Source organism: Anas platyrhynchos, chromosome Z (assembly GCF_047663525.1).
Source record: "Anas platyrhynchos isolate ZD024472 breed Pekin duck chromosome Z, IASCAAS_PekinDuck_T2T, whole genome shotgun sequence".
NCBI classification, from domain to species: Eukaryota; Metazoa; Chordata; class Aves; order Anseriformes; family Anatidae; genus Anas; species Anas platyrhynchos.
Genome location: NC_092621.1, coordinates 1,174,172 through 1,198,455, shown reverse-complemented (window position 1 = coordinate 1,198,455; position 24,284 = coordinate 1,174,172). Strand labels below are relative to the sequence as shown.

General features: G+C 51.1%; 1 protein-coding gene across 25 annotated transcripts in view; it reads right to left on the bottom strand.

Moving 5' to 3' along the window:
- The window catches only part of TCF4 (transcription factor 4), a 173,959-nt gene that overhangs the window by 44,455 nt on the left and 105,220 nt on the right, over positions 1-24,284 (bottom strand). For 17 of the 25 annotated variants that reach the window (XM_038171399.2, XM_038171398.2, XM_038171403.2 and 14 more), the window contains 2 exons: positions 23,790-23,919; positions 23,340-23,389 (listed from right to left, as the gene is read on the bottom strand). The exons of 3 other annotated variants lie outside the window; for them this stretch is intronic. In XM_038171399.2, the coding sequence (XP_038027327.1) occupies positions 23,340-23,389; positions 23,790-23,919 (180 nt within the window). Of the gene's footprint in view, positions 1-4,466; positions 4,605-4,689; positions 4,999-23,339; positions 23,390-23,789; positions 23,920-24,284 lie in introns of those variants that run through there. 5 more of the 25 variants (XM_038171410.2, XM_038171411.2, XM_038171412.2 and 2 more) reach the window with 4 other exon arrangements.

The window sequence follows — 24,284 nt, the reverse complement described above, 5'->3', positions numbered from 1 at the left end:
TGGGAAAAACCCCAAAAGCTCTGCCCTAAAAGAAGTGGGCACCCAGCAGACAAATCCCTGAAGGCTCCAGGGCCGATTCTGCTCCTCCTGCAGCCCACCTGAAAGCCCCCTTGGGCATCCAGGAGGTTGCACCGTGCCAACACCTCCCCAGAAAGCAAAACCAAAACCGAATAACGAGCGCAGAGCTCCCAACCGAAGAGGCACCGATTTAGAAAGCTTCCCGGAACGAGGCCTAGCCTAAATTAGGTGGATGAAATAATTCCCAGGGAAATCTCGGGGATTTTTCAATGTCAGGAGGAAAGCTGAACGCCAAATCTTGCCAAATCCCCGCTCAGGTGTGGGGGCGCATCCCCCCCCCCCCCCCGTTAAATCCCAAGAGGTTTAAGCAAAACTTTTTCCCGAGCCCGAGCGTTTCTGTGCCGTGAAATAAGCACACGAAGGACCGGGAGATGGCTTCTGACGGCCTGACCTCGCCGTGACAGCCTGCCTTACCCCCTCCCTGCCTTTTTTTTTTTTTTTAATAAAAAAATAATCAAAAAAGCAGCAGGAAGGCAGGGCAGCCCGGGGCAGGCAGCTCGTGCCCCTCTCCTGCCACCACATCAGCTGCACAACTTCAGGAGCCGGTGAAAAAAAATAAAATAAAATAAAACGAGATCCCCTAGCGATGTGCCGTCAGAAAATGAGGAAGAAAGTGGCTGAAAACGCTCCCTTTTCAAAAAGAAATTCCCTGTATGAAAGCAGCAAATCCCACGTCTCCAAAGTGCCACGGCAATTTTACAGTAAGCCGACTTTAATGCAAACCAGATTGATGCCGAAACAGGAAACAAACAATTCTTCTGCACAATTTCCTGTAGATCAATTGGAAAGGTATTTAAAGACTGCACCAGCTATTAGATCTTTTGTTAACCCCCCCACACACACACACACACACCCCCCCCGGCCCTGCCCACAAAAAAGCCGCTCGGAGCGCACGCTGGCAGAGGATGTCAACACCAGGCCGTAATTCGCCGTGCCTCCCATCAATCAATAACCGAAGAAAATCCTATTTAGAATCGCTTTTCTTTAAGAAAAAAAATAGTATAATAATAATAAAAATAAAATAAAACCAAACCCGACCACGGTTCGTTTCCAAACTGGCACGGCCGAGGACGTGCAGCTCGGTTCGGAGCGGATTTAAATCCCGCGTGCATCCAGAGGGAGCATTAAGCTCCAGAAATGCCCCAAATGGTTTAGGAACCCCCCCCCCCCACCTTTGCCACCCTAAAGCTGCTGCCATTTCGGAGGAAAGCACTGGGACCCGTCAGAGGCAATGCTGCACTGCCCGGCGAGGTGTGCCGAGCCTGAAATGGGTGTTTTTAAATAGATTTGGGTTCTGCAGGCTCCCGGGTTCACAAAAACTCACCCCGTCCCCCCCCCTCCTGAACGTGAAACGCAGCAAACACCGCCCGGGTCTCAACCTGCAGACTGCCAACTCGCCCAATTTTTGCTTTCCCCTCGTTCTCGGGAGGGAGCTTACGGGATTCGCTTCGGTGACGAGATAAAACACGCAGCCTCGCCGCAACCTCCCCCCCCCCAAACAATGAGCCAGCCTTCCAGACATCTTGGCCTCGACCCACGGCCCCAAAAAAGCAGCGCCCGGATCCGTTTTTACCCTGCCACGCACCCGGCCCCCCTCTCTCCACGCGCGCCCCGGCCGAGCTACCTGAACCGCGGCGCAAAAGCTCTCCCCGCGCTTAGGAACCCGCTTGAAAGCAGCCTGGAAGTTTGGCCAATAAATATTATTATTAATTATTATTATTTTTTCGGTTATGATCCGCTCCTTTCCAGCGCACGGAGCCCTTCCAACAAAGCAGACTCGTAAATATCGCGCGGCGCTGAATTGCCGCAGCTTCATTCGGGGCTCGGAGGCGGCGGGGGGCAGGGGGGGGGACACGACGACGCCGCACACGACAAACACAAAAGGTCTCTAATTTAGATTTAGAGATTGCTTTCTCCTCGTGCTCCCAAAGCCAACTTTCCCTGCCACGCCGGCGGGATGACACCCGGCTCACGCCATTCACAACTTCGCACTTGTCATGATGAAGCGCGGCCCGTGGAATTATGGCACTCGGTGGCCTAGCCCCGTAGCAGGAGCGATGCCACCGAGCATTCATCTTCCTCCAGGAACTTTTCCCGGCTCGAAAAAGCTTCGGGATAGGAATAGCAGACGGGACGGAAACGGGAACGACTCGTTAGCATCCACTTTTGGGATTTGGATGACTTGACAAACAACTTATGTCCCCAACAACTAGTCAGAGAGCCGGTTCGGGGCTGGTTAGGGTAAAGCAAAAAGAGCAATGACAATAATTATAGGGTTCCCTATATCATTTAACACACCCGCGTAGCAGGAGCTGCTGCTGCGATCTGAAGAGACCAGCAAAAGAAAATTTTGCCACTTTTGCCTTGCGTTTTCCTCTGCAATAATTCCTTCCTTAGAGCCCCCCGCGCTGAAACGCGTTGCAGGTACAGGGGGAAATAACGCTTTAAGAAAACCTCCGGGAGGGGAAATTGGAAAGAAGCAATCTGGAAAATCAGCTGTGGGAAGCGATCCCGCAGCCATCCCCTCGCAGGTACCGTGCACGTCCTAAAACACCGCACGAACAGCTCGGGGAACGGGGAGCCGGGCTTGGCAAAAACGCCTCGCCTCTCCTTCCCCTGCTTCCCGGGTTAGAAAACTCCTCCGCGGAAACTTCCCTTCCAAAATATTTTTGGGGAGAAAAAGCCGACCGAAAGCTGGTGTATGGCATCACCAAGGCAAGCAGCGAACGCTGCCTCACACGTCCCCGTTTTCCTTCCCCTAAGAAATGCCCTCTGCTCCGAGGCACGGGGAGGAAAAGGTTTCTCACCGGGAAATAGTTCAAGGCAAAAGTGAGCTCCCCCGGAGTGAGCTCTGCTAAAACACCCCGGGAGCGAGGGGAAAAAAAGCAAGCAGCAGAAAAAGCCTTCTGCAAACCTCGCGTTCGTGGCAGTTTATTTATTTTTTCGGTCATTTTTTTCGTGACTCCTGTACCCAACGTTGCTTTTCTCCCCCAGCAGCGAGCGGGCCCGAGAGCGCTTTGGAAGGATTTTGCATTTTTCGGCTTTTGTTTATTCCCAGGGAAGCCCTGCTTCCGCTGCCGGCGCTCGGTTCAGGGAGTTCAAGCCGAATTTAAACAAGTAATTGACTTGTCACTGGGAAAAGACAAAAAAACGCAGAGGAAAAAAAAAAAAGGAGGGGGAAAAAAAAAAAAAAAGAGGATTGGGGGAATTTAGGGCTGTATCTTTTCCTGCAGCCGGGGGCTCGTGCAACAACCAGCAGCCCTGCGCCCCCCCGCCAGCCCGGGTCCCCTCGCCAAGGCGCTCCACGCGTGGCATCCCCGGGCTGGGCGAGCTGCCTGGCACCAACTCAAGAGCCTTCCAACGCACAACCCGAGCCAGAACAATGCCAACCGTATGAAAAAAACAAAACAAACCAACAAAAAAACCCAAAATCTGTTGGCCAAGTGGCCGGCTGAATACTTTCTCTCCCTCTCTCCGGTGCCGAACTCCTGCAGCTGCGCGGCCGGGGCTTTTGGCACGGCTGCACCCGGGGCTCGCCGCGATGCCCCGCAGCCCCTTTGTGCTTCTTCCCCGGCTCCGCTCGCTCCGAGGAGCCCAGGGAAGAAGGAACTTGGGCAAAAGTGGTGAAAAATGTTTCGGAGGGTCCCGGCGCGAGGCGAGCGCCCTGCGTTGCCGCTTCCTGTTTACAGCGCGCTGTCTCGGGGCTTTTATTACTTACTGGGGATGAAGAGCAGCGGCTGGCAACTTTTTTTTTTTGCTCGCAAAGCAAAGCTACCCCCAGCCTGGCGGCGCGTGGGAACGCCAGGTTTCGTCCCGACGAGCAGCAGGCACAACTAATTCAAATTAAAAATAAAATAAAATAAAAGGAGAAAAAGAAAAAAAAAAAAAGCGCCTCCCGGTAAATTCACCAATTCGCCAGCTTTTTATTTTTCGTCTTTTAAGCGGTGTTAAATCTCGGCTGAGCAAAAGCCCCTCGGTTTGCAGCCCCCCCCCTAGAGCTGGGAACAAAAGGCGAGGTCCGCGAGGCTCCGCCGGGCACCGCGCACCCCAAAAGGCTCCGGGCGCTGCGCCCCCAGTGCCACCGGGGGCACCCCGGGGTGCTGCGCCCCCCGCGCACGGCCCCGCCAGCCCCCCCCCCAAAATTACAGCAGGGCAGCAAGTTGGCAGAGCCGGAATCGGGGCTCTTAACCCCCCCCCCCCCCCCAACCTCCCCAAATTCCCCATTTTCCCGACAATTTTCATCTCCTTTCCAGCCGCGGCTCTCCACCTCCTCCCCCCCTCCCCAAGATATTTTAAAATACTTTTCCGAGACCCAGCCAAAAAAAAAAAAAAAAAAAAAAACATAGAAAGGGAAAGAAAAAAAAAGAAAAAAAAAAAAGGAAAGAAACCTCCAGATGGCGAGTATAAACCTTCTGCTGGGGTTATGCGCGGAACGCCCCGCGCGGCTCTCGCCTCTCCTTCCCTCTCCCCCCCCTCTCCCCCAAAAAAAAGCTCCGCGGAAGGGGCCGGGGCCGAGAGGGGGCTGGGGGCACCCCCGGCCCCAAGGGGGGTGCCCGGTGCCCGGGGTTTGGGGGGGGTCCCGGCGGGGGTCCCGGCGCAGCGCCGCCTTACCGCTTTGCCATTATAGTAGTACATCAGGGAGTTGCCGCCCATGCCGGGGATCGTGTACGCGCAGTACATGGTCCCGGAGCCTTTTTCCCCTCCGCTTCCCACTCTTCCCAACTTTTATTTCAAACTCGCTCGAGCGCCCTGTGTGTTGCTGCTCGGCTTTTTTTTTTTTTTTTTTTTTTTCTCTCTCTCTCTCTCTTCCCTGTTTTTTTTTTTTTTTTTTTTTGCTCTTTTTTTTTTTTTTTTCTTTTTTTTTTTTTTTTTTCACCACAATTCCTGCACTTGCATGTTCCCAGATGGCCGGCCCGGGCGCGCTCAATATGCAAAGCAGGGCGAGACCATTCGCGGCGCGGGGGCGGAGGCTGCGCGCCCCCCCCCCCCCCCCCCCCAGTCCCCGTCCCCATCCCCTCCCCGTCCTCCTCCTCCCACCCCCCTTTTTCCCGCCTCCCCGGCCCCTTTTCGCGCGCCCGCGCCCGCGCGCGCCGCCCCGCGCCCGCGCCGCCTCGCGCCGCCCCGCGCCCGCCCCGCGCCGCCCCGGCGCGCTCCCAGCCGGCCGCCCGCGGGGCCGCGGAGTCGGGCCCATTAGCGAGCGGAATACAAATGCGCCTAATTGCCTCCCCCCCCCCTCCTTCTCTCCCCCCTCTCTCCCTCTCCTTTTTTATTTTTATTTTTATTTTTTCCCCTTTTTTTATTTTTTTCCCCCTTTTTTAATTTTTCCCCTTTTTTAATTTTTTTTCCCTTTTTTTTCCCTTTTTTATTTTTTCCCCTTTTTTATTTTTTCCCCTTTTTTATTTTTTTCCCTTTTAAATTTTTTTCCTTTTTTTTTCTTTCATTTTTTTCTTTCATTTTTTTTTCTTTATTTTTTCTTTATTTTTTCTTTATTTTTTTCTTTATATTTTCTTTATTTTTTTCTTTATTTTTCCCCCTTTTTTCCCTTTTTTATCCCCCTTTTCCCCCCTTTTTTTTCTTCCTTTTTTTTCCCTTTTTTTCCTTTTCTTTTTCTGTCCTTTTTTTTTCTTTCCTTGTTTTTCCTCCTATTTTTTTCCTTCTCTTTTTTTTCCTTTCCCTTTTTTTCCCTTTCCCTTTTTTTCCTTTCCCTTTTTTTTCTTTCCACTTTTTTTTCCCCTTTTTTTCCTTTCCTTTTTTTTCCTTTCCTTTTTTTTCCTTTCCTTTTTTTTTCTTTCCTTTTTTTCTTCCCTTTTTTTCCTCCTATTTTTTTCCTTCTCTTTTTTTTTCCTTTCCTTTTCTTTTCCTTTTCTTTTCCTTTCCTTTTTTCCCCCTTTTTTCTTCCTTTTTATTTTCTTCCTTTTTTTCCTTTCCCTTTTTTCCCCTTATTTTTTTCTTTTTTTCCCCTTATTTTTTTCTTATTTTTCTTTTTTTTTCTTCTTTTTTTTTCTTTTTTTTTCTTCCTTTTTTTTTTTTTTTATTTTGGGGTTTAATTTGATTAAAAAGCGAGTGGCAGGAAGGGAATCGTATGATGCACATCTAATAACTCCGCCATCTGTCCGTGCTGCTGGCGCGCTCCCAGCATTGTGCGCAGCTGCCGCCGCCCGCCCCGCGCAGCCCCGAGCCCCCTCTCCCCCTTCCTTTCCTTTGCCCCCCTCCCCCTGCGGGGCAAAAGGGGGCTGCGAGGGGGCTCGGGGGGGGGTCAGGGGGGGTCGGAGGCTTCACTCGAGCCTGCCAAACCGTGAGCATCGCAGGAAGGGAGGGCCCCCTTGGGAATGGATCCCAAATGCGACTCAATCATTTGCATATGGCGAAGCAAATGCCAGCCGAGCGTGCAGCGCTTCTCCGGGCTCAACTTTAATAATTCAGAGCCCCCTCTTGCCTTACCCCGCGCCGCGGCGGCGGAGCGCATGCAGTATTCATCGCCCACAAAGGCCCGGCCACGGCAAAGTTTCGCCTCTGACTTTTTTTTTTCCGGCCGGCCCCGGCGCGTTGGGGTCGCGTGTGCGTGGCCGCGGCGGGAGGGAGGAGGTTCTCCAACTCGCCAGCTTCGGGGAGCTCCCCGGAGGTTGGGGGGGAAGCAGCCCTTGAATTATAATCACACATTTCATTCCCATTTCATGCTTTGCGGATTTCTTCCTCATTAGGGCGGCTCGTTGTCAATCCGACAAGAGCGCGTTTGGAACCTCTAAGCCACCCTCGGCGGGCCAAAAAGCCCGGCCACCGCCGCTCAGCTGTGCCTGGGAGGGAAAGGAAACCCTCCCCAAACCCCCAAACCCGAGGGCTCCCAGGTGGGAACGCTCCAGAGGTGAAAAATACCCAAGTGCCCTGATCGGTCCCAAAAAAACCCCAATGATTAGGAGTGAAGGGAGCTCTCCCCTCCCGTGTTTTCAAACTGCAAAGCCCGGCTTTGCTCTCCTGCTCACCGCTGCAGTTTCACAGCTCCACACAAAGTTATACAACGGGCATTACATTTTTAGTGCGGATTGTAGCACGGAATGGCATCGGGTGGACCTTGAAATCACGCAACTTAATCACTGCGCTGCCACCCAGCAAGCCTCCAACTCCAGCCCAAGACGCCTGCGCTGACTGGCACGAGGTAATCCTAAAAATTCCTCCTGCTGATGCCTACAGAGCCTGCAAACGGGGAGAGAGAGCCAGGACTCGGCAAAGCAAGCCCTGAATCGTGCCCAACGTGTCAGGGAAATGGCTGCAGATGATTTGGGTTTGTTTTCTGCAAGCTCGGAGCGGGGAACGGTCCGACTCCGTTTGGAGCCCGGCACCCGAGTGCTTTCACTCCTCTGAGCGGGAGAATTTCGGTCCCGATGTCTTGCACCCAGCGCGATAAGAAGTTAATGCGGTTTGCAGGGCAGTAAGCCCCTCGCTGTAACCGAATTCGCAGCGCACGACAATAAAAATTAATTACTTTACCATATCCTATTTGCATTCGCACATACGTTGAGATAACTTTAATGCATTTTCCTGCCTGGCTGGGGGACCTGTGATTGTCCCGGATATGTATTTTTTTTTCTCTTTTTTCAGAAACAGGAACGAGTATCTGACATCAAATTCCTATTGCTGATAGCCAGAGCACCGGAGGAGGTGCACCCACCGCCTCTGGGACCCCAAAACCGTGCCCCTGGGTGCTGTTGGGGTCTTTGCCCTCCGGTTTTGGGTCCAGGCACGCCTCGGGTCTGCACAAAACACCAAAGCAAAGGACACTGGAAGGAGGGGAAGAGTCAGGGGCCTGTGGGGACAGCGCCACTGCTGCGACCGAAGCCCTACGACGGCAGCAAAGCAAGGGAAGGGATCTGCGAGATGCCGGGCTTGGCCACAAATTCCAAGGGATAATGGTGAAATCTCAAGTAAGACGGCTAAAATAACCAGTATTCCTCTCCGTCTGGGTCACTTGGATAAGCTCATCCTTCTTACACAAATCCTTGAGTGTCGTTATTAAAACGGACCCTACAAGTGGCTCCGCATCCCCAGATGCGACGGCTGAAGGGGAAGGGAATTTTGCCAAGCTGGGCCTTTTTTGCCCCAAATCAGTGCCCAGGATCTCAGCGGAGAGGTCCCATGAAGGCACCCCAGCTGCTGCCCCGATGGCCTTTCCCAACCAGCTCCTCCCCTTAAAGAAAACAAAACGAAAGCCGACTGCAGCTCTTCTCCACAAAGCCAGGTCCATTTTATAGGATGCCAGCTCTGAGCTCAAGGTTTCTTAAAATCACCGGCAGAGCTCAGAGAGGGATGTGCATGGAGCTGACCGGTAGGTACACAGCCAAAACCACAGAGGGACGCCAAATAAACCCCAAGCTGCATTGGGGTTTATTTGGCGTCCCTATTTATTCTGGCCTTGGGTTTGGGGGATCCCAAATCCGCTGGAGATGAACCTGCTGAGCACCCCGGGCAGTGATTTGTGGGTGTCTCTTTTTGCTCTGGGCATTGACATTCCCCCCTCTCCCCAGGAGGAGGTTCGTGCTCAGATCCTCGTGTGCCGCAGACAGCAAGCAGCACAACTGCCTGATTGTACAGATGCCGTATGAATAAATCAGATCCTAAAAGCCACCGGCTCTGAGAAGCTACTTTCCACCAGCCAAATGTGGATGCATCTGCTTTTATAGGGCTGCCTACCGATGGCACCCCTAATCGACCCCTCCACCCTACAAAAGCCTCGTTTCTAGGCCTGGAGGCTGAGGGGACGCGTGGTCCCAGACCCAAACCGAGCTGTTTGTCCCACCGAGGGGACAGAGGGCTTGGAGCTGAGCTGGGCAGCACCTGAGCCTGCCACACGGGAATTTTGGGCACCGTTGTTTCAGTAAGGCCGTGTTTTCGAGCTGATTTCCAGGCGGCAGTGGTCAGCCAGCTGCCACCCGTAGGTATCACCGTGAGCGCCGCTCCTCCCAAGCTCCTTCTCTGCACGTTTTTATGGACTTCAAATGTCAGGCAGGCACATCTGCCGGAGCCAGAGGAGTTCCTACACAAATTGCTCTTTCAGAGGTGACTGATTCGGTGCTATCATCACACCCTCCCTGTCCTTGTGCTGCCAAAATCACGAGGTGAAGGGCTGGGGCGGGTGCTGTGGCAGAGGCCTGCAGCCCCACCACAAGCCGAGACTGCCACCAAAAGCCACGGGACACCTCACAAAACCACATTTAATTGTCCCAACATCAAACTTCTCTTCCTTTTAGCTCAAAAGTACTGACCAGATAGCACACGGAGCTAATCACACCACAAAACCCCCAAAACGGCCTGCGCGTGGGCCCGCTCCCCGCCGTGCGGGGCCGCCTGGTTATTCTGCCACTTTCCCCAAAATGCCCCTCACGAAAGAAACCTCCGGCATCGAAACCTCCTTCACAGCTAATCTATTTTGAACAAAACCCTCTATCTAAAACATCCCTTTGCCACCCGGGCTATTTTTGACTCCGCCGCTTGCGAAAAGCCAAGGGAGAAACGTAAAACACATGGGCCAGGATTTCTCGTCGCGCGGAGGCACCGCTGCCAATTTTTACCATTTTCTCTCCATTTTCAGAGCTTTTGGTGAGCTCTTCTGGAAAGCCAAAGCTTCTGGAGTCACCAACTGCAGGGTGATCTCAGACGGCACGTTTTGAAGGCTGATAGCCGGGGAGGAGATCTAGGAAATAGGGACTCTGAGGCATCAAACCCAGGCCTTAAAACCTCATGATTTCGTCTTTTTTGTGGGTGGTGGGGCGGCTGACTCGGGATATTTGAACCTTTGAGGTTCGCAGTGCTGTGATGGCTTCTCCACAGCCCTCTGGCACCGTAAAGAGGCCTGGCAATGACTGTAAGGTGGCACTGGGGCTTCAAGGCCCTTCAGGAATAGTGCCGGCACTGACTGCAGGCCGGAGCGTCTCACTGGCCTCGATTCACGATTCACCACAGAAATTAACAGGAAAATTGTTTTAAGGATCATTTCCGACCGTTTCTATGCGTCCCTAAGGCACTGGGGATGAAGAGGTGGGAGGTTTGGATATTTGGGAATTTTGCTGCCATTTGTCCCAATACGAGATCCAAGATGTCCTGGATCTGCCCTACAGCCTGGAACCTGCTGTGGGGTTATTTGGCAAAATAAATCAGCAGAGTGATGGTTTTTTACACTTCAAGGAGTGCTGAACAGTTCACCACCACCAAATCTGTTTGGATTATGAGGGAAGTCACTGCTCGTGGAGTAAAATACAACCTGTAGCCATCGGCGTTGGAGCTACTGTTCCTATTCCCTTACCAATAGGTTCCCCTATGTTCTTGGTCACCTGTTCCCCATCAGCAGGATGTACAAGCTAAAGACGTGTTTTAAGCACAAGGTAATCAAGAACCTGATCTTATATTTGGTATTTAGGAACAGAAAACATGCTATAACACAACGATTTTCATTAAAAACAATATATATTCCCCCACATCGGTTCAGTGGTTTATAAACGATAAAAAACCTACTTGTACCAGGACTCGGAGAGGGAATTTATATATGTTATGATGTCCCACAACTCTTTTTTAAAACAATACAAGAGTTCAGTGTTTGTATACTTGGAGTTATTAGTGCTAAATACAACCGAGAGCATTTCCGGAAAGTTCCCTGGCTACAAAGTGCTGCGGAGCCATGCCCAGGCCTGGAGATGCCGAAGTCCTTTCCCCAAATCCCCTTCCATGGGGTGAGCACCGGGGCTCTGTGCCTGGTGCTGCCCCCATGGAGTTGAGTCGATGTAAATGGGATGGAAAAAAAAAAAAAAAAAAAAAAAAGTGAAAGAAAAAAACAAACTTGTGGGCACCATGCAAATGGCCACATGGCTAATTTTTACGACCCAAACTTGGTCTTTTTTTAAAAAAAAGTCACATGCAGCAGTTTGTCTACATGGTAAAATGCGAACAGAGCGGATCAAAGCATTCAAAAGCCTTTCTCACTAGCCTGCTCTCTGCTAAATGCTCTGCAGGACCGAGCAGAGATGTGGGATCCTGCAAAGCCGTCTTCTTTCCCACTCTGCCACAAGAATCTGCGGAGGGAGAGAAACGCTGCTTCTCATTTCTTGCACATTGCCATATGGAAGGCTTTTCAGCTGTTACATAGTTAGGCCTCGCAGCCCCTCCATCTAGCAGCTAAATATTATTCTGTCACTATTTCCCTTTGTATAGACGGGGAAGGGAAGCTCGGAGGGGCCAGGGGTTGCAATCCCTAGGGCCGCGCCGGTCCTAGACACTTGTCACCTCGGAGGAGGACGAGCGCTTGCATGGTGAAACCCCATCACCACGTCCCCACAGAACCCAATGGTGAGGGTGAGGAGCCCGTAGGAGGCGTTTGGGGTGAATTTGTGCCCGTAAATTGTTTGGAAATAAAGGAAAGAAATGAATAACTCTTCTTTTGCCCACTGAGCAAAGCGGTTTGGTTTTGTTGAGGGCTGCCAGCGGGGGCATCGCACGCAGAGATGGAAGTGGCTGGTCCCGAAGACCTCAAAGAACTAGGATGGAAGCAGATTTGAACCCTGTTCTGGGAAAAGAGCCGGCGAGGTGCAAAGGGCACGGTGAGAGCTGCGGCTTCGGGTCTGGATCTGGCCAAAGTGGAGCTCATGACACCGGCTGCTCAGAAGAAGGAAAGTGGGACCAAGTGCAAGGCTTTCATTAAGGCTCAAAGAAAGAAGGAAAGGATCCAGAATAAGGAGTATTTAAGGAAAGAAACCAGAATAACGGGTATTTAAGGAAAGGATCCAGAATAATGGGTATTTAATGAAAGAAACCAGAATAATGGGTATTTGAGGACCCCAAAGTGTTCCTCAGTGATTCCACCCACCAGCCAGAGAGTTTCCTGGTGCCACAAGGAGGACCAGGGCTCAGGATTCCCAAAAGCACACACCTAGCATGGTTCCCTCTGCATCTCGGACCGCTGTGGCTGGTTTCTGCCGTGCTGGTGCTCACACGACCCGAGCAGTACAGAATCCGAGCACCGGCACCGAACCCGCCCCAGGTCTCAGCACCAGCTGGACCAGGCTGTAACCAACGCTAGCATTTTTGTTTCTCACGGTCTTTTTTCTTCTCTCTTTGCATAAAATCGTTTTGTGTGTCTCTCTCTTTTTTTTTTTTTTTTTTCCAGGAACATAGCCCGGAGGAGGGAAACTGCCGGGTATCCATCTTTTCTTGGAGATCTTCAAACAAAAGATGTTCTGTGCAACATTTAGCGTCAATTTTCCCATTAAACAGGAAGAATTCGGCTTTCCAACTGGCTGTTAACCCTTCGGATAGCACAGCTGGATGAGATGTGACAGTGACGTTCAAGGCAGCGGGATGAGGCACCCGGGCAGCAGGTGCAGGGACCTCACCTTCCTCGTCCGCCGCGAGCACGGAGCCGTGCTCCTGGACCACGGGCACTGAGCGTGGCTCTTCCACGACCCAACGGCCGTGATGGGGCTCAGGAGTGAAGTTTTGGATGGCTCGCTAAATGAGGACATGCTAACGAAGCAGCTCCTGAAATGGCACGGGGGGTTTGGTGTGCATGGGGCAGGTCCTGAGACCGCAGCGCACGCCGCACCCGCTCAGCGCCAGGCTCAGTTTGCCGAGCTTGGCCCAACCTCACATTATTTCCTTTTGTAGATTTGTCCCCTAATGGTTTTTGAACACGCTTTTGTGGTTTCTTCCCGAATTGCACAGTGTGGAAGAATAATTAGGGGTAAGTCTTATGCAGTTTGTGTTCTTCTGTGATGAGAGGAGAGGTCCGCGAGGTCTTTGGGCACTCTGCGTTTTATTTTTACCGTGTAAAATCCTTCGAGATCCTTCGGCTGTTTGTGCTTTTGGTTTCACCGGGCTTTTCACAGCGAATAACGTGCTAAAATGCATCTTGCAAAGTGACCGGTTGGGCTAAAGATGCCACGACGCTGGGTCTTGTGAAACAAAGCGCGGGATTTTGCGAGCACGTGGGGTCGCGCAGAGGCTCTGTCGGGTATTTTACATCCACTGTGCAGTTTTGGTTATTTACACCCAAAATACACGCCCTTAAAACGCGCAGCGAGCCAACTGCAGGCACATTACAGAGGAAATCCCTCGCTGCAATGACACTTTCCCTGTGAACTTTGCTTTCCAGCAATCCTAATTCATACTCGAAAGCGTGCTTTCGGTGGTAAGGATCCAGCTGCTGTGCTAGAAGATGCATCCTCACCCCACAGCCCTCCCGAGGAGCCTCTGCCACAGAGCCAGAGCCTGGCCCGAAGGGGTTACAGCCCGGGGAAACAAAGACGGCCAAAAAGAAGGGAGCTGAGGCCCGGAGAGGTGAAGGGAATCGCCAGTAAAACCCTGCAGCAAGGAGCCTGGGGAGCAAGATCCAACTTTGGCGGTTCTGTTTCCTAACACTGTGCCATATTCCCATCGACTGCTCAAATTCACACTTAAATGCCTAACACATGCTGGTGCCAGCTCCTCTAACAAAATATGGTTATTTGGAGGGCCTCGGAAACTGCTGCAGCTTGAGAAGTGGGTAAGGCGTAGCCAAATGAAGAAGAAAATCTAATTGCTGGCTGATAAATCCTGCGTAAGCCAGCTCTTGGGATCTTATCAGGAGCCCTGCACTGTTTGCTGGGCTTGGGTTGCTTCTTTTTTTGTGTTTTCTCCCCTAAAGCCTCATTCCAAAAATGCTGTAATTAGATAAAAATTTGGACTCTGTTAAAAATTTTAGTTTCAGGCCCTGGTAGCCGCTGTGGGCAAAACCTGAAGGTGCGATGTGAGCAGAGGTACAAGCTCAGGAAAAAAATAAAATAAAAAGAGAAGCAAACACAAACCCATCATGTTTACAAATGCCTGCTGAATTTGGCGTGCCAGGGAGCCGGGGGAAGATTTTTAACACGAATCTGGAGGTCGGCAACTGTGCCCTGATCTTTTAAAAGCCTGGTTGAACCGAAAGCCCCTGCACAACCCCTCTGCGCCCCGGAGATGGGTGGCACGGACCTGGCGGGGGCGAAGCTGTCCCCGAGCAGGAGGGGTGCAGCCACCAGCAGGGCTCTTCCCTGCGGGATTTCAGGCAGGGCTTCGCGGTGTTTTCAGGCATGATTTGTGCTCTTGGAACGCCCTTGCTGCTTTACTGCAGTAGCCCCAGCAGAGGAGCCTTCAGCCACGAATCGAGCGCAGCTCCTTTCCTCCAGCCCGAGGAAGAAACCGCAAAAGGCACCTGGCGTTTCAAACTCCTTCCTCCAAAGATCACCCGCCAGGAAAAGCCGAGGTGCTGGCTGCAGCTGGGGGCGAAGCGATTCGGGAGCAGCCTCTCCAGTGACACGGGTCGGGCGAGAAATTCAGGCTGCTGCAGCCCCCCCGGATCGGCACCGAAGGGGTTAACAGACATATGCTGTATAATTAGGAGATGCATTAATGATTATGAATAGTAAATGACTTGGTGCAAGGAAAAAAAAAAAAATCTAGGCAAAAGGGACAGGCACCTAGCTCCCATGTTTATTAGAAACTGGATATAACTCGCGAATTCTGCTATTAAGAATCCTGCATTATTGGTGTAAATACTTCCAAGGGTACATCAAATTGTAATCTTTCATACGACATCCATCAAACCAGGCTGGAGATTTTGACAAACATTAAACACAGTAAGGAGGCAATTATGTATGCATGATTTAATCTGCAACTAATTAATATGCAAATTTATTCATATGTTAGTTACTAAATTAAAAATGCAAAGAAGCCCTTATGGTGATTCTCAAAATTTTGCACAAACAGAACATTTAAAATATAAGAAAAAATGAAGTTTTTTGGAAACCTGCGGCATACTTTAAATCTTTGGAAACCTGTTGCACGGAGACGGTTCAAAAATATTTACTTAAAATAGCGGGGGAAGATAAAAGGTGTGTTAATTTGGTGCTCGAACGTGGTGGCACAAAGGTTACCCAGGAACCTCGGCAAGTCTGCGGAGATGTGCACTAATTATCAAACAAACTGTGTTCCAGACCCAACTCCCACAGCCTGCAAAAAAAAATAAAATAAAATAATGAAATAAATAAAAATTCAGGCTCGGCACGAGCTGGGCACCGTCCTGGCGTTTTGCTCGGCCGGTGGACGGCTGGGTGCTGGCTACAAATCCACTGGGATTTGGGCTGGGACCACGGCACCTGCACCCCGTGCCTCCGACACAAAAGCCCCCGCTCCTTGTTCACCTTGGGTAGGTTTTCTGTCTCAGAAACGCTCTGGGAAGGCGGCAGATAAAGGGCGCGAGGGAACTAATTGGGTGAAGGCGGGCAGAAAAGCGCCTTTAATTCTTTTCCAGATGCATCTTCAAAGCAAAACAGGGAGGCAACCAAGACGCAGGCATTTCAAAGCGCTCCTACAAGAGCCCTGCGACAGCCAGGGGTTGGAAAACCCTCGGTTAGGGGCATTATTGGAACCCAAACGGCTCTGAGACGACAAGAGGTGAGGGTCACACACGCAGGATGGCCCCTAAGGGCTTCCAGGAGCCCTCCTGGACCCCATGAGCTCTCCCTACAGCAAGGCTTCAGCAGTGCCAGAGCCCACCCTGCCCAATTTCAGGGGAAAACCACGAGGCTGGAAGGGGAAACTGCAGCAAAAACGCTCGCAAAAGGCAACCAGACTCGGCTGCACGTGGTTAAATTGACTGCGTCGCTCCTCGCTAGGTGCCTCCCGATTTTTGTTTAGGCCAGAACCGAATGTAAGGCTTTTAAAAGCTTAAACGTACACATTTATGCATTCATTACACAGTGTTAAATCTAATTTGTTCTTTTTACTGTCACAGGAAGCACATGTTTAAAGCAATCTGTTTCCTCATATGAATGCTTTCCTGTCTGTTTGAAAAAAATTGCAACACACTTTACCCCAAGTAACCAAGAGGTGATCATAAATATCCCTAAATAGCATTAAACAGATATGAAAGACATTAACACTTCCAGAATGCCAAAGTAGTATTAAAAAAAATTCTAACAGATGCTCCTAGGTCAAAAAGTGAAATGTGTGTTTCCTGAAAAAACACTCTCATCAGAATCATAAATGAACTGTGAGCGGAGAAATGAGGTGTTGCAGAGCAAACGAGAGGATCCTTTTGGTTAAGGACTCCAGCGCACGGGTGCCAAAGTGTGCTTGCAATAAAAGAGCCCGAGTGAGATGGGAGCGAGCTGCAAACCCGCACCCTCTGCGCTCCACCAGGTGGCAACGGCGCGGGCCGGGGCAGGCACCGGGGAGCGGTGGCGGTGTGCCTGGCCTCCCACCAAAGCCCTTGGGCTTCTCCTCGTCGCTTTGCGGCCTGGCCTTTGGCAGGGAGAAGATGCTGTGGTCTGGGAACAGGCTCAAATCCTGGGTAATAGGCAAATCCTGCCGAAAATTGCAACTTTACTGACGGCCTGCTCGCTGCGGAGCTGATGGGCGCCGCTCGGCTGCTTCGATGCGTGAGCACCACGCACCTCAGGGGCCTTTGCGGGCACCTGAAACGTGCAAATCGCCTGGATTTGCCCCCAAAAAATGCAAAAATGGGTACCTTTGACTATTTACAGCACGGGGAGGATGGCCTTGCATGGGTGCTGCCTCTGAGATGCCTCCCACCATGCGTCCAGCATGAGGTGTCCTGTCCATGTCCCATATGTGTCCTATTTGTGTCCCATCCGTGTTTGGGTGGGCTCAGGGATCTTGAAAAAAGCCCGTTTTGGGGCACTGCCAGTTTTGTCTGGCTGATGTGACACCCGTCCTGCTCCTCCTGGAGGCCCAAGGGTGAGAAAGCCGAAGGCAGCGGCGGGCACGGCCCCGCGCCCCGGCGTCCCCTCGGCCGTGTCCCCTCGGCTCGGGTGCCGACATGGAGCGCGTGTTTGGCCTGTCGAAACGCGCTGAAGGCCATTCAAAATAAAATAACAATAAAAAAACAACCAGCCATTGTAGGCCGCCTAGGTTTTGTGCCAAGAAACTGTCAGGGGAGCTTTGCTATGCATTTAACAACGTTAATAGTTATTGGAGCTCTCCATGCCATTTTTTTTTCTGTTTTCGCTTATGCTGATTTTTTTATTTTTTTTTTTTGCACGTTTACCGCTTCGGCGTAAAGGCAAAAAAATTACTCCGGAGCAAAAAAAATAAATGTTTCTTTGATAAAATACACAGACTGGGTTAACGAATGCCCACGAGTCAAAGTGCAAACGTCTCAATCCTGGCAGATTATCTCCAACTTCCCCAGATAACTCCGGCACTGCTCCCTCCGCACGCCGCATCACCCCGACCCAATCACTTCTAAAATGGAAGAAAAACTTAAAGCAGATCAAATAAATAACCCCCCCAGCCCAGGAAGCCGCCCTTCCCTAAAACCGATTTGGAAAGGCTTGATACAAGATAGGGTTGAAATGTTTTTTGCTTCGACGCTGGACTGTGCTAATCAGAGATCTGAAGCCACTGCAGTGCTTGTAATGAACACCAGCTAGAGATAATATTTAAAGAAAAGCTACAAAATCAAATCGCTGCAGCGAGCGATTTGATTTTTATTTTTTTTTTTTATCTCCGAATGCTTTTTACCAACAATTAGCCTTGAATTCAAACAGAAAAAAAAAATTAAGCGCTGAGTTTTGCACTTGTGAAACTCGCCTTAATTTCCAAATGAAAAAAAAAAAATGAAAGAAATAGAAATTGCATGGATGTATAAAGGAGGAAAATAGAAGTCTGGGTAATTTTAATTGTGAAATTAAAAATGTGTGTGTGGTTCAGAGGGGGAGAAAGGTGTTAGGCTCCAGCACACGCGGTGGGTTTCCTCCCCAGCACGGAGCCCGGTGTCCCACCAGCGGACCCCGCTCAGGCGACCCTACAAACCCCGCTGCAGGCACTGTGAGGGATAAATGGTGCTCCACAGGAGCGGCGATTTGGCAAGAGCTGCCATAAAACCAGTGCTCTCTGCCCTGTTTTGCCCTTTCTGAAGGCACACGGAGATCATCTGGATGCGTTGGCCAAAGCGTGATGTCCATGAGGGAAAATCGCCTCCTGCACTACCTCCAGCACTCTGAAGAGGGAGTCTATGCTCAAGCTAAACCCCAAACCCCACTAATCCCACACCTCTGTCACCAGCTGGCCACAGCTATTCAGCATGGGATTTTTTATTTTTTTTATATATATATTTTTTTTTTTGAGTCCAGGATAATTAAGTGTGTGAAGCCTGCACTAAAAGTTTTGCCTTTAAATACACCGCAATGCCGAGGCCTCGGAAAAATACCCCGATCACACCATTCTCCCCGGACCCTTTCTCATATTTAAGATATCCTGTCTGATTTACCCGAAACCAATAACTAAGCATTTTTAATCTGCATTTCACCGCATTTTCATCTATTTGAAACCACCACCACTACCACCACAGCGTTCGGCCTGCAAGATGTCGCCGCAGCCCTGTGGGGTCAGCGAGCACTTTCAGGTGCGGTTTGTGAGAGGAGCTCTTTTAACCCATTCCCTGACTGCTTGAGAGTAATTTAAGTAGTTTTATGGGTTTGTGGCTGAATTACACAGAAATATTTCCACAAAAGTGCCCAGTTTGGCTCCTGTTACCTCCTCAGGCCGCCTCCTGCCCTTCTCGGCTCCTGTTATCTCCTCAGGCCCCTCTCCCCGAGCTGTCAGCCTGCTCCCCGTGGGACCCCAAATCTCCACAGATTTCTACTTCAGGAAGGTCAGCTCCATCCCAGGAGGCCTGGCCGCAGCTGGAAGACCTTGAGGTGTCCTCCTGGCAAGCTCTGAGGCACCTGGGGCCAAGGCAGGGCCCCAGAGGTGCTGGCCCATCTCCTGGTACTGCAGGTGGCGGCCAGAGGCACGGGGACAGTCGGGGACACCGTGGTTGTTTTGGACAAGTCCCCATCAAGTCGAAGGGAAATTCCTACGGTTGTGTTTTATTTGCTTGAGGTAGGAAGTCTGCGAAAAGCCTGCACAAACAGCACAAAGGGTGCTTCCTCGCCTCCCAGCTACTCCAAGGCTCCCAGAAGAAAGCCGTGGAAGAGCTCCAGGTGGCATCCCCGTAGTGTTTCTCCTTCCTTGCTTTTTGGAACAAAGCAGGTGTTTCCTTAGGACGTACGACTGAGTCATACACTTCCTTATCTGTCTGGGCAGCAAGGTCAAAGCTCCTAAATACACCCCAGCAAGTGCAACGAGATGGCTCCGGCCCAGGGGGACACCTCGAGTTAAGATGGAAGAGGGAGGCTGCTGCCACCACAAGTGAAGCTGGGGGATTTTACCTGCTGGTTCTTCAACAAAAGCAGGTTTTTGGTTCCTCTTTTCTCCTTTAACACAACTGGGATGATGTTCAGCTTGTCTCACCCTTTATTCTGGCTGTAGTATCCACACCACAAGGCTCCCCCCCATCACGAGGATGCCAGCCCAGCTCAGCCATAACTCCCTGCCCTTTCCTTTTTGAACCCTTTGCATTTTGCTCCAGGGGTTTCACTTTGGGCAGCAGCTCCCAGGCCTGCTGTAAGGATCAAACAGAGCCCCTGGTGTGCTTGTAAGGGAAAAGAGTGTCCAAGGAGACGGGAAATAGGAAGTATAAGGACTGTGTCTGACTGCACTCCTTGCTAGAGGACAACTGGGCCAAAGGAAATAAGGCTAGTGATGGAGGAAACGACAAGCTTTAACCCCTGGGAAGCCTGGCCCCAAAGCAGAGCACCTCAGGCCGCAGAAAGCTTCACTGCCAGCCTGCCTGCCTGCCCCCTGCAGGGCTCGAGGGCTCTGTCAGAGCTGCTCCAGCCCCGCGGCCCCGTTGTGCGGCAGAAGGCAGCCACACGCCACCCCACAGCCATCCTGCCTGCGATTCGATGCTCCAGCTCCGAGCAAAGCCACCAAGCTCTCACACCATGCCCGCAGCTGACTGCCATCCCAGCACCAGAAGCTCCCTGTGAAGGCCGAATTTCAGCGTTATCTTTATCTATGAGTTATCTCCGCTGGAGCTCTCCAGCCTGCGACCTGCCTCCTGCAGCCGGGATGCCCGTGAGAGGTGCAGAGGCAGCCAAAGCGGGTGAAGGCGTCAGGTTAATGGTTAAAACAACAGCAAAACCTTTGAATGAAGTTTAAGGGGAGAAGAAAATCGTACAGGAGAGATGTCTGATTGCACAACGGCGATGGCAGCAGCTGCTGCTTGCACAGAGCATTTTACCAAATGGCTGCACAGCTCTTCATGAAGTAGCTGCTGAGGTTGCTCTGTAAAGTCACTGTCTCACCTTCAGGGGGCTCAGCCCCAAATGCCCCAAGCTCGCCACCCTTTTTGGGCCCCGATTTGGGGAAATGGAAGGGGTGGCGTGGGGACAGCCACCTGCACCCACCCCACGTGGCCGACGGCATCGGCTTCGTGCCACCCGCTCCTCGGTAGTTTCTACATGCTGATTAGCTCCCTAGTTTAATTTACTTTGTTTGCAAAACTCATAGCCATTTCTTATCATAAAGGGGAGCTGATACCACGTATTTATTACCATTTATCATTGAAATTTTTATAAGACTACTTATGAATTAATCAACAATAACTGCTCTCTCCAACGCTGCTGCATTAATCTCCATATCCACCGCATAAATCACACCGAGCACAAGTTAATATACATATTTTAAGAGAAATACGGCAATATTTCCACCCTATCAACTAAGTGTATTATCAGCCAGTTAGGCAATTTATAAATGCCTATACTTTATCCAGCATCATAAATCCTGGCCGGTCGGCGTGCCACGAGCTATGGGCAGAACACAACCTGACCTTTTATCGGATGCTCCTGCTGGTGGGGACACCTGGGTGTGCGTTGTTTCAGGGGAAACGGATGATCCATGATATAACAGAGAGGACCAGACTCAAACACGTATCTGTATGGTCACGCAGGCAAAGCTGTATTTCGTTCAGAGCCAAACCATTCTCGTATTCACATTATTGGACTCGTTGTAGATTAATTTCCTTATTCTGGGAAGACACAGCTATGGGCGATTAAAATATCGGGGCGTACCTTCCTGCGTTTTATTTTCTCATAAATTGTGCATCTCCTTAAAAGCACTTCAACTTTTTATTCGTGTATTCGACTTGGGGATAATTGACTGAAAAATACCAATACTGTTAAAATAGTTAAGGAGTATCGAGCTGTGGAAGTGGTTCCGTTCTGCACAACAGCAGCATTCAGGCAAAATTAAAGGAAGCGCGCGTTTGAGACTAATCTGTGACAAACACAAATCGCGTTTCATTCTTCGGAAGCAAGAAGCAATCCATAAAAAAAAACTTTTGCGGCAGTTTTACATCCCCGAATGCTGACGTTTCCAACATCAGCGTCATCTCTCCTGCTCAAAACAAGAGCAGACAGCGGGTACCGTCCTACAGAGTGTATCTTTTATAACACGGACGCGAAAATATTCAGGCAAACGTCCTGAGATGGTCACCTCGCTGCTGAGAAATATTGTACAGCATAAAATAAACGTGGGCGTTTGTCCCCGAGGATGCGCAAAGGAAAAAGCAGCGGTCTGGCACGCGGTGACGGAGCGAGCACAAAGCAAGCCAGGGCACTGCATCTTTAAGTGCTCACAAAGCTCGGGCTCGGGCGATCCTCAGTGCCACGGGCTGGCCTTGAGCCGGGGAGAGCTGTGAGGGCCAGAGCATGCGAGGCTGGCAGGGAAAGCAGGGAGAGCTAAAGTTTCGTCTCAATGAAATCCACCCCTGAGTTCAGGCGTAACGGTGCCCGTAAAAGCCTTCTTGGGGAGTGGGGGGGGATATGAGCTGTTGCTGTAAAGGGCTCCAATAAAAACCCAACCCAAAAAACACACCGTGAAAGACGTTTAAAATACGCACGTGGGAACTTGGTTTTAATTAAAACAAGCCAGTATCACGACTTCGCTGGAACCTTTCGCTCGAGAATTTCCATATTTCAGCAACTATCAATAGATTTACGCTTGTATTGTTCACTATGATAAAGCTTACAATAATCAATTATTAAATTGCAATTAAATTAGGATCTTCGTATGTGTTTTTCTCTTTTAAATTGCTTTTTTTTTTTTATTTATAAAGTGACCGGTCCTGAAACTACCGCTTAGCCCATTCACTGCACTGACTGAGGCTTTCAAAGTATGCTGGTTTGCAAACTGCAAATTTAGGTGGATTTACGGCAAAAACAGAAAACCCATCTGAGATTAATATGTCAATTTGTTATATATGCTGCAGGATTGATTGCCACTCGGCTCCTCCTAATAACCAGATTTACAGATAAAGCAACCACAGTTATCAAGTATGAAAAGGACGCTCTCCCCTCATTAGTGCTTTCTTCTCTGTTTGCAGATACTGATAGGAAAATACGCATTATGCATTTTTAAAGCCATGGGGGAGAGGAAAAATAGACTAAAAATACTAGAATGAAATGTAATGGTAACTAGAATGAAATTCAAAGCACTACTCGATGTTTCATTTACTGCAATGTCCTATCGCTTCTTTTAAAATCACTATTTTTTATATATAGTAATGGTTTTTAAAGTAAACGTTCTAAAAAGATGCGGTTGACCGTAGTACGGCTTTTTCAGCAAAAAAACAAACAAACCACAAAGGTTTTACCCCGTCAAGGAAAACTGCAAAGTGGTCGGCCAGTTGTGTGGGTCGGGAGACAAAGGGCTTCACCCAGCCACACAGAAACACCCAGTCCCGGCCGCGCGGTGCCAGGGTTTCGAGACAAACGCTGCAAAATCAGCGCAGTTTATATGGACGGCGTCCACGGTCCTCCTCACAAAGAGGTAGCAGCGAGATGCTTGCAGATACCTGGGCAAGCCCTGGGTAATTAGCAGCTCTCTCATTATGCCCTGAGCATCCCCCAGCGCCCCGGCAGCAGCTGGCTCCCGCTGGCGGCCACCTGGTGCCAGCCCAGCAGCGCCCGCTGCAGGTACGGCCGCCCGCTGCCCTGGCGCGGGAGGGAAACCTCGGGGTGGGCTGAGAGCAGGGTCAGCTCTTGGGGACGCTCCCCGTGCACCTCGCTCCACGAACCCATAAATCAGCCTCGCAGCGACAGCGCCGCCGGCCGGCACGTGAAGCTCGCGCCCGGCCCACCAGGCGCGCGGCGGCTCGGCGCTTCTGCCTCTCAGAGTTCAACGTGACCCACGCACGCTCGTCCCCAAGGTGTCACTGAGGCCGGACGAGGCCATACAACGAGGATCCGTGCCTCTCCTCACCTTGCCCACAACCTGTGCCACGCGCTACGAGTGCCCGTGCCTGCCTTCCCCCCAGCAAAGTGACGGCGCGGCGGGCGGGCGCGCGCGGTACTTACTGAGGACGGCAAACCTGGAGGAACTTTCCGAACTTTCTTTGTTTGTACTTCTGCAAAAAAAAAAATAAAAATAAATAAAAAGATAAAACGGTGTCTTCATCAAGACTTTTTTTTTTTTTCTTTTTTTCTTTTGCCAGCGAGGTTTTGTAAAGAGCGAGCCAGCTAATCACCCTGCCCGCCTCTCCCTCCCCACTCCCAGCGGCGTGGGCATGGCGGAGGGGTGCCAGCCTCCTGCCCACCCCTCATATTTCCACCTCCAGCCCCGGGGCCTTTGTTTTCGCCTGGCGCGGGTCTGCTTTGAGCAAGCGACTTTCGAAGGCTCCTCGCGTGCCCCACAAAGAGGAGCGGCGGCGGCTGCGCTGCGCTCACCTCCCCGCGCCCTCGCGCGGGGCCCGAAGCGCTCCCGGTGCGTGGAAACGGGGCAAAAGCGCCGAGCACGAAGTCACTCACCCATGGAGGTGCTGTGCAGAGGCCTCCGGCGGGGGTTATTGCTGGAGTACTGGTAGTACTGGGAGCCCGGCTTGCTGGGGGAGAGCGCCCCGGGGTTGCCGATGTCCATCTCCCCTCCCAGGAGACTTTGCTAAAAGACGAAAAAACACACACGTGTGCGCGCGTGCATGTGCGAGCTGCCTTCCCCCCATCATTAGCTATTTCTCACCCCTAAAAATAACACAGCAAAGCAGCCTTCCTAAGCACCCGGAACCCTGAAAGCAGGACCTGCCAACATTTTAAAGGCGACAGCGCCAAAATTTCCAGCTTCGCATCTTTCCTTTCCCCGGGAAAAGCGCAAAGGAATGAATTTCAAATCCGATTCTTTACATTTAAAGGAGACTTAGTGCCGACTTAGTCGAGCGCAATCAGTGTTTGCAAAACTTTGGGAGCTCGGTGCAGCGACGTGTTTGGGAGCCATTTAGTCTCCTCGCTGCACGCGAGACAGATTTAGCC